Below are 15,109 nucleotides of genomic sequence, written 5' to 3'. Positions count from 1 at the left end.
CTCCCCTCCCCTCCCCTCTCTTTTCTTTTCTTGTTTTGCTATTTTTTTTTATTTCTATCAACTTCATATATGTAGCAATGTATTTTGTTCTGATTCATGTCCTTAATGTTCCCTCTCCCCCCCCTACTCCAGTAGAAGCTTTCTTCTTTACCAACTAATCCTCCCTCTTCTACTTACATGTGTGTTATGTGTGTTTGTTTGTATGTGTACATATGTATGTGTGTGCTGAGAGAAAGACCAAGAGACAGACAGACCGACAGACAGAGAGACAGACACACACACACAAATATTTTATGTAGGTAACCATGGCTGCAGTGTGTCTATAATTTTAAAGGACACGCCATAATCTAAAGACAGAGTTCTGTAAATTTTTCTGCCCTATCTTCAGGCTCTTGAAATCTTTTGGGGCCCTATTCCTGGGCCTTGGAGAAGGTGATATTGATGACCAATTTAGAGACAAGGACATAATAGCCACCTATTCTTAGAACTTTAATGATTTATGAGACTTTTCATTAATCAATACCTTCTGCAAATGGAAGAATTTTATTTTAAAATTCATGTTATAAATTTTGTGTTTCATATAGAAGCTTAATGTGACAAAATAAACATATTTTCAATTATAACAGCAAAATGAAAATCAAATAAAAATGAACAGGAGTAATTTCTTTATTGTACCTAGTTTTATGTGGCGAGATAAATTTTATGAATGAATTTATACCTATAGAACTAAAGAGAATTTTTTGACAATGAAATTAGTCATTTTCTTTATGTGTGTATATATGTATATATATATATATATATATATATATATCAGATTGTTTTATGAGTGTAGTTATTCTCATGTGACCAAAAGTTTAAAACATTTCAATATAAACATACATGGTTCATGACATGGATTAAGCTCATGTTGTTAGAGAACAGAATCACATGGAGACAGTTGATACACCTGAGTATCATCTGACAAATTCTCTGAACCTTCCCACCTTCACTTTGTCATTCCTATTTGTGAATACTTTTTGTTTAATTTTTTTACATTTTATACAAACATACAACTGTTCAATAGAATATAATCTATTACTATTTTTTATTTAGTGGTTTTCTAAGATGGAATCTCACTTTCTAGCCCTGGATAGCCTAAAACTCATTATATAGAACAGCATTACTTCAAATCCATAGAGATCCACCTGCCTCAGCATCCCAAGTTGTGAGAGTAAAGGCCTTGGACAACATACCTAGCCTTCTAAATTTTTTTCAATCTACACTAATGTGTGAGTTCTTCAAATACCACATTGTACATCTCCCTCATCACCACACGCAAAAATTGCACTAAGAGACATCTAGTATTTTATTGAAATAGATACAGGAACTTACGGAAGTTTCATTCTGTTGCAGAAGGCATTCATGTTTCATAGCAGATATGGAATGGGAAAATTGTATATTTATACTATTATATGAGGATTGAACATTGAAAAATGTACAGACACTTTGCAAAGCTATTTATTATGGGTTAAAAATAGTACAATTCACAATATCAAATTATCACTTCAGAGGTATGAAAGGCATGATCAAGTCAGATAACCAAATTCTATCTGTGGTCTCAGCTGTGGAAAGAATTACTTAGTGAAAATAATTCTCAAATGACCTCTCTATCCAGGTAGATGCTATTCCCTTGGTTGATGTTAATATTATCAGTGTGAAATACAGAGAGGTATATGTACAACTCGCCTCTGTGCTCATATCAGTAGGGCTTGGCTATTTCACACAAGCTTTATGGATATCACAATAAAAGGTAATTAACATAGTTTACAAACCTTTCCTTCTCTAATGTTTTATTGACTCAGAAAAACTATGAACTCACAAGGCAAATTATAATCCTTCAATGGTTAAAACTATAGATTCTGAAAACTATCATTTCTGGATTTGTAAATTTGTATATTATTAAATGGCTGGAATTCTGCATATACAAAACTGGCATAGTGGACTAAGAAAAGTAGTTGGTATCCTTATATTTCATTGCATGAAAAGATTGTTTTAATTTTGGAAAAAGGCTTATTAGTAAGCATGCATAAATGTTTCCAAATGTTATCATTTTAAAACTATAATGGCAGTTACTAGTGTGTTATGTGGTCTGTCCTCTACTTAAATATCTGATATTTTCTGTGTTTTTGTGATAAAACAAAGCTAGAGAGTGCAAGTTTTCTACCTCATGTGTTTGAGGAAAAAGTGGACCTAATGGTATCTTATGAAATAATTATCCTGCTTCTATTGAAAAGAATTATCTATTTCATGTGTGTGTCCCTGAAGTATAAAAGAAAATAAATGTGTTTATTCCTTATTACATGTAAGGCAAGAGGGAAAAAGTGGAAATACAGAGAAGAAAGTGAAAGAAATTAAGAGAGCAAAAGAAAGACAAAGGGACATTCAAGTCCCCATTCACACCAACCTTACACATACACATAGTTGACAGATGCTCCAGTCTCTCACACAAACTTTACAAATATGCATACATACACACTTGGTTAATGGAAGGAACAATGTTCTAGGCCCCATTCACACATACACATAGAGTTGATGGATGGGAGAGAAATAGTGTTCCAGCCACCATACTTTATTCTTTCTTCCATAGTTTATATATCCCAGCAAAATCTTTCAAGCAGTATAAAATTACAATGTGGTTATAGTTTAGCTTTCTTCTAGTAAATGACTATGAAAAAATAGTGTATTTTCCAATGCCCTTACAAGAAATTAAATTACATCATGCAGGTAAAGAAAACACGCTTATTTCCCCAAACTAACGTACATTTGTAACCAAGCAACTTGTTAAAGATTAACAAAATGCAAGCAAGCAAGATAATTTTCTTAGTCCGTTTCTCTTACTTGTAGGCAACATTTTGCAGTTACAAAGAAAGAAGTAATTATTTCATTATTTATCTTTAAAAGTAATCTTGTAAGAATCTTAAAAAATCGCAAATCTAAACTTTTACATAAGAATCAATCATATCTATCCTAAAACCTCAAAATGCCTATCTACTCATCAGCAATTCTTAACAAATCATATCAGGAAGCTGAGGACAAAAATGGGTGTAAAAAAAGTCAATTATCACTAGTCCAGCCTCAGTGAGAGTCATGTCACACAGTGTTGCCACTGTTCTTGCTCCCTGACCATAAAGGGTCCCTAGCTTAACTAAAAGAGTGTGTCTTTCTGAATTTTAAATTGTTCCCTAAGATTTGTTTTTTTCTATCAGAGCCAGTGGTAAAAACATCTCAACCTATCTTCACTAACAATTTTATTTTTCCAAATATTTTCTAAGGGTGGGAGTCATTGTTGACAATCTATGTTTCTAAGTTCTTCTCTAGGTTAGTGATTGAATTATTAATCTGCTTTATCAGCAATGCCTAAAAGAGATTATCATGAGTGCCAGAAATACTGCCAAATGAGAGATTTGGAACCCCCTTAAAGTTTTCTTATAATTCTTAGATTAAGGCAGATGTGAATGTAGCAAATCAGAGAAGAATTCCACAACAGCATGCAGTCCACAGGAAACAGTCCCTGGTTCCGTGTCACATGGAGGCTCATCCATGTAGCTCTGATAATCTGTGGGCTGCATTCCATTAGTCTACAGCCATTTGTCATTCCTGCTGCATAGCCCTTGGTATCATTACAATTTTCAATAACATTATAAAAAGAAGACTCGTGGCTATAAAAATATTAGTACATTCTCATTTTTTCTCTTGATGGATCTGAATGAAAATAGATATTTCTCTTCTTCTCCGTGGAGAGCCCCAACAGTGTTAGGTAGCGAGTAGTGATGAGCCTTGACTCTCTGCTGTGGCTTGTTCTAAATGACAATCTACAGTGGATTAAACTTCTATCTGACTTTATGTTCTGATTCTTGAGCAGCAGTATTAATTTGTGGATGAATAATTTAACTTTTGCAATGTACTTTAAATTTTAGGTTTGTTCAGTTATTGTCTTTGAGAATTTGAATGAGAGACAAGTGAATCAAATTATTCCTTTTGATAGTAAAAAATTAGGGCAACAATAAAAACATTTCCCAATTTTCAAATAGAAAATAAGAATTTCTCTCTTGGGGCCCATGAGATGGCTCACCAAAGAAAATTGAATGGGGCCCTGAAAGTTGTTTTCTGACCTTTGCAGGCACTGTATACCATGGTATATCATGACATACCATGCATGACACCCCCATACACACACATACACACATGCATACACATAAATATGCACATGTATAAATATAGAGAGAAAGGGAGAGAGGGAAGCAGGAAGGGGAGAAGAAAAAGAGTACACAATTTATTACTTTAAAAGGAATTAGAATCTTAAAGGATTATCAGGCAATTGCTGCCAGTTATATACCAGGTGATCTTTTAAATAAATGTGATATTCTTTCCAGCCTTTACTGAGATGGAGCAATAAAGAAAACCATGACTTTTGTAGTTATTATTTAACAGATATAGACATTTAGAATAAAAGTACAAAAACCAAATATAATCATTTGGCTGTAACAGATGGCATCAATCACAGAAAATGAGTGTTTTATAGTCACAGAAAATGGCTTGCAACAGCTTTATCCACAGTTTCAAAGGAAATTATTCTGCAAAAGGGATCGTCAGAAGAGCATTCCATACACTAGCCCACTTCTAATGACCTCATTTATGGTTTCCACTCCTTTCTCTTCATCACACCAAAACTAATTGGGACTTCACTATCATTAATACATTGAAGCAGTTTACTCTGGATCTTTTTTTCTCATGTAATAAAATTTTCCACACCTCTCTTTTATAGAACTCAACACTACACCTACTCAGCTCACTTTCTTTCTGCTTACTGGTGTGCCAGGATTAGAAGATATTCAGATTTGGATGTCCATACCTTTCAGCTTCATGTATGTCTTGGCTGTGTTGGGAAATGTGCTGGTCATGGCAGTGGTGGTCTATGACAGGAGCCTCCATGAACCCATGTATCTCTTCCTGGCCATGTTGGCATTCAATGATGTCCTCCTCTGTACTGTCACGGTACCCCAAATGCTGCTTATTTTCTGGCAGGGCCCCTTGGAAGCCACATTCCCTGCATGCCTCACACAGATGTTTTTTGTCCATGCTCTGTTTCTCTCTGAATCTGCTGTCTTACTGGCTATGGCTTTTGATCGCTATGTGGCTATCTGCATTCCACTGCATTATACATCCCTGCTTACAGGCTCTCTCATTGGTAAAGTTGGGCTGGCGCTGATAGCTCGGAGTGTGGCTGTTGTTACTCCAGGTGTTCTACTTATTCTCCGTTTGGACTTTTGCCAAAACAACATTATCCGTCACACATACTGTGAGAACATGGGCATTGCCAAGTTGGCTTGCAACAGCTTTACCTTAAATAGCATTTATGGTCTCTCAGCTGCTCTCCTCACGACAGGGCTGGACTTTGTCTTCATCTCCTTGTCCTACTGGCTAATCTTGAAAAGTGTTCTACAACTGCCATCAAAGGAAGCACGGACAAAAGCCTTTGGCACCTGTGGAGCTCACATTTGCGTCATTTTAATATTCTACACACTGGCCTTTTTCTCTTTCTTTACCCATCGCTTTGGGCACCATGTGTCCAGGCATACACTCATCCTCCTGGCAAATCTCTATCTACTGATACCCCCAACCATGAACCCCATTGTTTATGGAATAAAGACCAAAGAGATTAGGATGCGAGTAGTAGGAACCTGTTCTCAAACATTATTCAAGTCTATTGAAACAGCAAAGAACAGGTAATTCAAATAAAAAATGAGGCTTAAATGAAAATCCGAAACAATCTGCTTAGATCTAGCTCTGAAACATATAACATTCAATAAAAACACTCAATGGGATTCAAAAGAGAAAGAATATAAATTGCATGTATAGGGCAGTAGAGTGAATCTTGGAGGAATTGGTATGGGGGGGAGACTATAATAAAATATATTGTATGAAAATTTAAGTAAAAAAACATAAAAATTTAAAATAATAAAATTATGGAATATATATTACTTGCAAAAATTATTGTTATGACATAAATAGGAAGATAACAGGAAATATAAGTACCTTTGAGGAATATATCAACATATTACAGTAATCAAGGGGGAATCAGCATACTAAAGTGAGTTAAATGTTTTATGCTATATGTATTATTCTATGTCAGTTATCCATAGAGAGAATAAAATAATAGCTTTTCTAAGCCAGAAATTACTAATTATACCAATCTCAAGAACAACAGAAATGAATGAATTCATAAATAATCACCAGATAAACAATTCAATTAATCAAATAATTAATCTCAATGGTCATATATAACAAACTCCCCAATATACACTTTATGTATAGAGCCTATGCATAAAATACATTGCTTTATTGTTTTAACTTCTAATGTTTTAATTTAAACAGAGTTATATGACTTTCTTTTATTTCCTCCCTGCCTTCCCTACCTTCCCCAAAATCCTCCTAGTCACCCGGTCTTAAATCAATAACCTCTTTGACCTTTGATTATGTTTGGTACATACCTATTTATGCGTGTCTGTGTATGTGCAAATATAGGTAAATAGAACCTGCTAAGTGTGTGTGTGTGTGTGTCTGTGTGTGTGTGAGTGTGTGGGTGTGTGTGTGTGGGGGGTGTTTTCAAGGCTTGAACACTATGCGTTGGATAGTTATAAGGAAGCCCACCCTTGGAAGACTAACTCTCCTCCAAGCGTCAAGGGTCAATTTGCCATCATTCAAATTCTTCCCCCTTATTTTTCCAGAAAATATCTATTTCTTACAGACTTTCAGTCATTCGTGTACTAAAACTTTTTAGTTTTACATTCTTCAATTTTGTTTTGTTTGGATTAAGAATATCACAAGCATGCTGTTTTGTGAAACATCTGATTATATGATGTCCAAAAATAAGATGAATATGTATCTAAGACTCAGGAAGGAGATAAGCCAGATTGCTATACACTCCACCTGCAGGAGAGCATTGCTGAAGTAGTAGTCTAAGGGACTATGACTCTGATACAATAGAAATGACTGACTGGAATTGGGTCAGATTGACATATTAGGTCAATTCAGAATACCTCGTAGTACAATATGCTGATTTGAAAATAAGACTCTGTCAGAGCACTTCTCAATTAGATAAATCATGGAAAGCTTAGAGTAACATTCAGTGGATTTATTTGGCTATTTAGCTTTTTCTGTGTATTTCTAAAGGTTTTGTTTTTTTGTTTTTGTTTGTTTGTTTGTTTTGTTGTTGTTGTTTTGTTTTTGTTTTGTTTTTGTTTGTTTGTTTTTCGAGACAGGGTTTCTCTGTGTAGCCCTGGCTGTCCTGGAACTCACTCTGTAGACCAGGTTGGCCTTGAACTCAGAAATTTGCCTGCCTCTGCCTCCCCAGTGCAGGGATTAAAGGCGTGCACCACCATGTCCGGCTATTTCTAAAGTTTTTATAGTTTATTTTTTATTACAATTTTTTGAACTGGTTTTCCTCCTCTTTAAGCTTCTGGACACATGTGTATACGAATCATGACTTTTTCTTTTGTTATACTATATAAACACATGTAAATTTCCTAGTTTAGTTCCCAATAACTAAGTGTCATGATATTTGCATCCTATTGTACCTGGCATATACATTACATCCAGAAGACTATCCGAGATAAGCTCAAGAAGAAGGAAGACCAAAGTGTGGATACTGAAGAAGTAACAAAATTCGAGGCTTTTGGGCCCAGGCTTGGGAGTGTGGGTTTTGTGTCTTAGTGCTCCAGGTGCTGGTCATAAAACAGATAGCGACATTCCTTCCTCCACCCACCCGCTTCCTGGGTTCAAAGAGTGTTCTTTCAAAGAAAGTCACCCTGACCCACCCTGACCATTGCTGGAACCTGCAATGCAAATGTGCTATTTATTGTTAGGGGCTCTTAGATTGTTAGGGGCTCTTAGAAACTGTCTTGAGAGATAACCTGACACTTGTGACTTTGTACTTCCTTGTGACTCTTAACCAGTATTTTTGGTATTTTCCAACAACGCCCTCCTTGAGTTGTGGTTTCTTCCTTTAAATACCCCCTTACTCAGCTACTCAGGGCGCCATGGTCCTCTACCTCTGCGTGGTGTATGACCATGGGCCCGAGAGCGCTCTTGAATAAAAATCCTCTTGCAGTTGCAGCAAGACCGTTTCTTGTGTGATTTGGGGTGTCGCCTCTCCTGAGTCAGAATGTGGGGGAGTCCTCACATTGTGGGTCTTTCAGATACTACAGTCCTTCTTAGAAGGGGGAACAAAATACCCATGGGAGGAGTTATAGAGACAAAGTGTGCAGCAGAGAATGAATTAAAGGCCATCCAGAGACTGCCCCACCTGGGGATCCATCCCATATACAGTCACCAAACCCAGACACTACTGTGGATGCCAACAAATGCTTGTTGACAGGAGCCTGATATAGCTGTCTCCTGAGAGGCTCTACCAGTGCCTGACAAATAGAGGTGGATGCTCTCAGCCAACCATTGGACTGAGCCCAGGGTCTCCAATGAAGGAGCTAGAGAAAGGACCCAAGGAGCTGATGGGGTTTGCAGTCGCATAGAAGGAACAACAATATGAATGATCCAAGACCTCCAGAGCTCCCAGGGACTAAACCACCAACCAAAGAGTACACATGGAGGGAACCATGGCTCCAGCTGCATATGTAGCAGAGGATGGCCTTGTTGACCTTCAGTGAGAGGAGAGGCACTTGGTCCTGTGAAGGCTTGATGCCCCAGTGTAGGGGAATGCCAGGGCCAGGAAGTGGGAGTGAGTGGGTGGGTGAGCCGGGGGGAGAAGGAGGGGATAGGGGGGTTTCAGTGTGGAAACCAGGAAAGTGGATAACATTTGAAATGTAAATAAAAAATATCTAATAATAAAAGAATAGAAACCCCATGAGCTATCCAAATAGCTCTTGAAATTTTTACTAGCAGATATAGCTCTCTCAAACAGGGAGCTTTTAGAATAGCAAGAAAAAGCTGTCTAGAGCTGAGCAGAACACACACAAACACACATAGAAAGAGACAGAGACAGAGACAGATACAGAGAGACAGAGAGAGAGGCAGAAGGAGACAGATACAGAAAGGCAGAGATAAAGAGAGAACTCTGAACTAAACCTATCTGGTCCTGGGTTTTTTGTGGTTGGGATACTTTTAATGACTACTTCTATTTCTTTCGGGGTTATGGGACTGTTTAGAACATTTATCTGATCCTGATTTAATTTTGGTGCCTAGTATCTGTATAAAAAATTGTTCATTTCAACCAGGTTTTCCAGTTTAGTTGAATATAGGCTTTTATAGTAGAATCTGATGATTTTTTGAATTTTCTGTTTCTGTTGTTATATCTCCCTTCTCATTTCTGGTTTTGGTAATTTAGATTCTGTCTCTGTGGCCTCTGGTTAGTCTGGTCAAGGGTTAATCTATCTTGTTGATTTTCTCAAAGAACCACCTCCTGGTCTGGTTGATTCTTCGTATAGTTCTTTTTGCTTCCACTTGGTTGAATTCAGCCCTGAGTTTGATAATTTCCTTCTTTCTACTCCACTAGGGTGTATTTACTTCTTTTTTTTTTTATTACATATTTTCCTCAATTACATTTCCAATGCTATCCCAAAAGTCCCCCATACCGTCCCCCACTTCCCTACCCTCCCATTCCCATTCTTTTGGCCCTGGCATTCCCCTATATTGGGGCATATAAAGTTTGCAAGTCCAGTGGGCCTCTCTTTCCAGTGATGGCCGACTAGGCCATCTTTCGATACATATGCAGCTAGAGACAAGAGCTCCGGGGTACTGGTTAGTTCATCATGTTGTTCCAACTATAGGGTTGCAGATCCCTTTAGCTCCTTGGGTACTTTCTCTAGCTATACTTTCAGGGATCATTTCTATAGTTCGTTATTTACTTCTTTTTGTTCTAGAGCTTTCAAATGTGCTGTCAAGCTGCTAGTGTATGCTGTTTCCAGTTTCTTTTTGGAGGCACTCAGAGCTCAGTTTTTCTCTTAGCACTCCTTTCATTGTGTCCCATAAGTTTGGGTATGCTGTGGCTTCATTTTCATTAAACTCTAAAAAGTCTTTGATTTCTTTCTTTATTTCTTCCTTGACCAAGTTATCACTGAGTAGAGTGCTGTTCAGCTTCCACATGTGTGTGGGCTTTCTATTGGTCATGCTGTTATTGAAGATCAGCCTTAGTCTGTGGTGATCTGATAGGATGCATGGGATTATTTCAATCTTCTTGCATTTGTTGAGGCCTGTTTTGTGACCAATTATATGGTCAATTTTGGAGAAGGTACCATGAGGTGCTGAGAGATAGGTATATTGTTTTGTTTTAGGATAACATGTTCTATAGATATCTGTTAAATCCATTGGTTTGTAACTTCTGTTAGTTTCACTGTGTGTCTGTTTAGTTTGTGTTCCCACGATATCCATTTCTGAGAGTGGGGTGTTGAAGTCTTCCATTATTAATGTGTGCAATGTGATGCATCCTTTGAGCTTTTGTAAAGTTTCTTTTATGAATATGGGAACAATTGCATTAGGAGCATAGATGTTCAGAATTGAGAGTTCTTCCCGGTACATCTCTCTTTTGATGGGTATGAAGTGTCCTTTCTTAGCTTTTTTGATAAATTTAGGTTGAAAGTTGATTTTAGAATGGCTACTCCAGCTTGTTTCTTTGGACCATTTGCTTGGAAAATTGTTTTCCAGCCTTTTACTCTGAGGTAGTGTCTGTCTTTGTCACTGAGGTGGGTTTCTTGCATGCAGAAAAATGTGGGCCCTGTTTAAATATCCAGTCTGTTAGTCTATGTCTTTTAATTGGGGAATTGAGTCCATTCATATTAAGAGATATTAAGGAAAAATGATTGTTGCTTCCTGTTATTTTTGTTGTTAGAGGTGGAATTATGTTTTGTGGCTATCTTCTTTTTGGTATGTTAAAAGAAGATTATTTTCTTGCTTTTTCTAAGGTGTAGTTTCCCTCCTTATGTTGGAGTTTTTCATTTATTATCCTTTGAAGGACTAATAAATTTTTGTGGAAAAATATTGTGTAAATTTGTTTTAGTCACAGAATATCTTTTTCTCCATCAATGGTAATTGAGAGTTTTGCTGGGTATAGTAGTCGGGACTGCCATTTGTGTTCTTTTAGGGTCTGTATGGCATCTGCTAAGATCTTCTAGCTATCATAGTCACTGGGGAGAAGTCTGGTGTAATTCTCACATGTTTCTTAACCTTTTTCCCTTACTGTTTTTAATATTCTTTCTTTGTTTTGTGCATTTGGTGTTTGATTATTATGTGATTGGAGGAATATATTTTCAGATACAATTTATTTGGTGTTCTGTAGGCTTCTTATATATTCATGGGCATCTCTTTCTTAGATTAGGTAAGTTTTCTTCTACAATTTTGTTGAAGACATTTACTGGCTCTTTCTAACTCCTTTGATCTCTTCATGGATGGTTCAACTCAGCTGTTCTTGCTCAAACTCCCCTCCAAGGTGCCTGATTAAAATTGCCTTTTCTTGGCTTCTGACTTAATTGCTACATTTAGAAAGACTGACTGTGCACTTCAGGAACACAACTGCTCTGAACAAAACTGCTCTGGTCTAAACTGAACTGTCCACAACTACACTCAACTGAACTAAACCAAACTAAGCTGAGCATAACTGAATTGAATTGAATTGAATTGAATTGAATTGAATTGAATTGAATTGAATTGAATTGAATTGAATTGAATTGAATTGAATTGAATTCTCTCTCCCTAAATTTTGTTAGTTAGTTAGTTTGTTTGTTTGTTTGTTTGTTTGTTTGTTTTGTGAAAATTGGACTTACGCTAGACTCTCCGTCAAACATTTTTCTGATTGGTCACCTTCTCTGCCCCTCAATTGATGTCATTGTTTGGGATTAAAGGTATACTAAAGGTATGTCTGTATTCCAGACACAGGGACCAAAGGAGGTCCCTGTGTCTAACTAACTAAGGGCATGCCTTATTCCAGCCAGAGGGATTAAAGGTGTGTGGCCTGTCTGTATTCCAGCTGGATATATGATCCCTTGCCAGAGCAGCCATGTTACTGAATTAAAATGCTTCTACATTTATACAATTTCCAATTGCTAAAAAAATGTTATTTTCTCAAAATGGTGTCTTTAAAGGAAATTTTATTGTAATTATTTTAGAAAGTAGATGTTCTTCTATATGAGATTAATAGTTCTTGATTTTTTTTTAAATTAATGCTTCTTTGGTCAAATATAATGTGCCAAAATAGAAAAATAACAAGTAGGCTCAAGTAAAGAATCAAACATGGAGGAATGAGACATAAGTAGGAAAAGCAAAATCCATCAAGGAGCAGTATGGAAGTCATGGGTTCTCCAGGTGTGAACCAACTGCCTGAAATTCAAAATCTTAATTTCAGTTTTCTAGGATCTTTGCATTGTATTAAGTGTGATTTCATTACAATGTTAGTATTAAAAGGATAACACCCAAATTACCCTATTTTTAAAAATCAGTAACTTGTTTATTTTTTCATTGTTTATACATCCAATAATTGTTAAAGGCTGCTTTCACACTAAGGCAAGTCAAATTCTAGGACAGTAGCTAGAATAAGATATATGAGTATACATTACCAGCTAGTAAGGCAGATCATATCAGAAAATACAAAGCATCTTTGCATCAGTTCCACTTTATTTTTTCATTCAAACCAAATAATGAGATATGTGTACTACCAAAATGAATAACATTCCCAATTATTATTCCACAATTTATGAATATATATGAACTGGGTTATTACAAAACTAGAAGAAGATTTGATTTTTATCTAGTGATCAGAGACATCAGAGGATCTGGAAGGACTTGAGAGGAAAACATAGTCAAAATATATTGTATGAAAATTTTAAATAAAAAATTAAAATTAAACAAACATAACAACAATGAAAAGTCACCTACAGAAAGGATCTGGAATATCATGTTTTCTTCTTCCAAAATTCTAAATTATTAATCCTTATTCAGCTGCATTTGAAAATATTTAAAGGTGTTCCTCACCCCAAATTCTTATTAAAGCATGCACTAAACTAATGGATCACAGTTTTTGGCTTCTCTTAAAAATCTGTGGGAACATGACAAAATTATTTTCAGAATTCTATAAAGTTATAGTCATTCCCACAAAACAAGTAAAGAAAATTGATATTGATATTACTCCCTTCTAAAGAGACTATACATCCCAGGTATGAAAGAATTTGCATACCTTTATATTTTAAAGATGACACACAGGCAGCATGCCAGCTAGCAATGTCTGCTTTGTCTTAGAGTTTAAGTGCAATTCTTAACACTTTGTATCAAGTTTTTACCATCTATAAATTATGATTGAATAAACATACTTCAAACACAATAATAATCATTAAAAACAATGAAATATAAAAGGTCATGTAAAGTTCTATATCAAATGTCAAAAAGCAAAAAGAACTGGGTTTTGCTGATTCAAGGAAATTTGTGGATTGATTCTTTATATGAAGCTTAAGGTTATTACAGGCAAGAACAGAAAAGCCCGTGATTTGCATCACATTTCTCTCTAATACATTAATAACTGACTACAATTTCAAAAGTATGTGTGAGGCTACTTTATCTAGTCCTAGTATCAACAGTGAATGCTAAAGAGCCTGTCAGTAACTTAGTTGCCTCTAATTTTGCTTTGCATGTGTTTTGCCTGAACACAACATGCAAATATTTACCATAGCGTCACACCATCAGTACTAATAGCTTGTTGCCTTGATGATATGCTTACATTGCAGAAGAGTTGATTTTGTGGGGACAGATCAAATGAAAGATTCCTTGTCTGATCTGCTTGGTCTTCACACTATAGATGATTGGGTTGAGCACTGGTGGCACCATTAAGTAAATATGAGCCATGAAGATATGAACAAAGGGAGAGGAATGTTTGGCAAAACGGTGGACAATAGACAACCCTATCATGGGCACATATAGAATGAGCACAGCACAGATATGGGATGCACATGTGTTGAGTGCCTTAAGCCTACCCTCCCGGGATGCAATTCTTAACACTGAGTGAAGGATGAAAACATAAGTTATTAAAATACCTAAAGAATCCATCCCCCACAGCATAAGAATCACAACCATTCCGTATATAACATTAAACCTGATGTCAGCGCAGGCAAGGCGGATTATGTCCTGGTGCAGACAATAAGAATGAGAAAGGACATGGGAGCGGCAGAAGGAAAAGAATGCTAGACGAACCAGGAGAGGAATGAGTGGTATAGCACTCCGAAGTAAGGCTGCGATCCCAATCCTAGCAATAAGTTTAGGCGTGAGAATGGTAGCATATCGCAGGGGATGGCAAATAGCCACGTAACGGTCAAGAGCCATGGCCAAGAGCACAGATGACTCAGTGAAGGAAAAAGTATGAATCAGAAACATTTGGACCACGCAAATATTAAACTGGATTTCTCGGGAAATAGACCACAACACCCTGAAAAGTGATACCATAGCAGGCAAGGACATGGCCATGTCAGTGAGCGAAAGCATTGCCAGGAAGTAATACATGGGCTCGTGGAGTTTGGGGTCAGTTCGTACAATGTGCAAGATGGAACAGTTCCCTGTTACCCCAATAATGTAGATAAGGCAGAATGGGATGGAAATCCAGTGGTGAAATTCCTCATAGCCAGGGATACCTGTGAGATAGAATGTGGAGGACACACTGCCACTGGAATTTGACGGTGCCATTGGTTTGACTGTTATAGTGAAGTCCGAGTCCACTGTTACTCTCTAGTGGGGAAGGCATTGACAAGTCCAGGATCTGTATTTTAAAAAGAATGGGTGAAAAAGAAAAAGTAAACAAAGGAGACTCTAGTGCTAACCTCTAATAACTCCTTTGGCCATTCTAAAACTATTTTCCCTTTCTCAGCATCATCGATTATTGTCCATTAAAATTATCGTACTCTCTGACATATGTAGCAGATGTGCAGCTTGATCTTTATGCAGGTCCCGCAACAACTGCCATGTGCCGCTTACCCTGACTCTGTTGCCTGCCTGTGGATCCTGTTCCCCTATCTGGCTTCTTTACCTGACCTCACTGGGAAAGGATATGCCTAGTCCTGCTGTGACTTGAGGTGCCAAGGTGGGT

The 15,109-nt window shown here is 36.9% G+C and overlaps 2 protein-coding genes across 2 annotated transcripts; one reads left to right on the top strand and one right to left on the bottom strand.

The window, feature by feature from the left end:
• Positions 1–1,770: 1,770 nt before the first annotated feature.
• On the top strand, positions 1,771–5,769 carry LOC110298005 (olfactory receptor 52Z1-like). Its single transcript, XM_021167061.1, has 2 exons — positions 1,771–1,789; positions 4,805–5,769. The coding sequence occupies exons 1-2, from the start codon at positions 1,771–1,773 to the stop codon at positions 5,767–5,769; spliced, it is 984 nt and encodes a 327-aa protein (XP_021022720.1).
• A 7,980-nt stretch (positions 5,770–13,749) lies between these two features.
• LOC110297212 (olfactory receptor 51G2-like) lies at positions 13,750–14,709 on the bottom strand. The gene has a single exon (XM_021165952.1). The coding sequence runs from the start codon at positions 14,707–14,709 to the stop codon at positions 13,750–13,752; it is 960 nt and encodes a 319-aa protein (XP_021021611.1).
• Between the last annotated feature and the right edge of the window lie 400 nt (positions 14,710–15,109).

Source organism: Mus caroli, chromosome 7 (assembly GCF_900094665.2).
Source record: "Mus caroli chromosome 7, CAROLI_EIJ_v1.1, whole genome shotgun sequence".
Classification (NCBI taxonomy): domain Eukaryota; kingdom Metazoa; phylum Chordata; class Mammalia; order Rodentia; family Muridae; genus Mus; species Mus caroli.
Note: the sequence above shows the minus strand (reverse complement) of the source record. Positions and strands in the feature narration are given on the sequence as shown.

What these genes read in the sequence shown, in the direction of transcription:
- LOC110297212 (XM_021165952.1), bottom strand. Translation starts at nt 14,709, where the DNA reads ATGGCACCGTCAAATTCCAGTGGCAGTGTGTCCTCCACATTCTATCTC.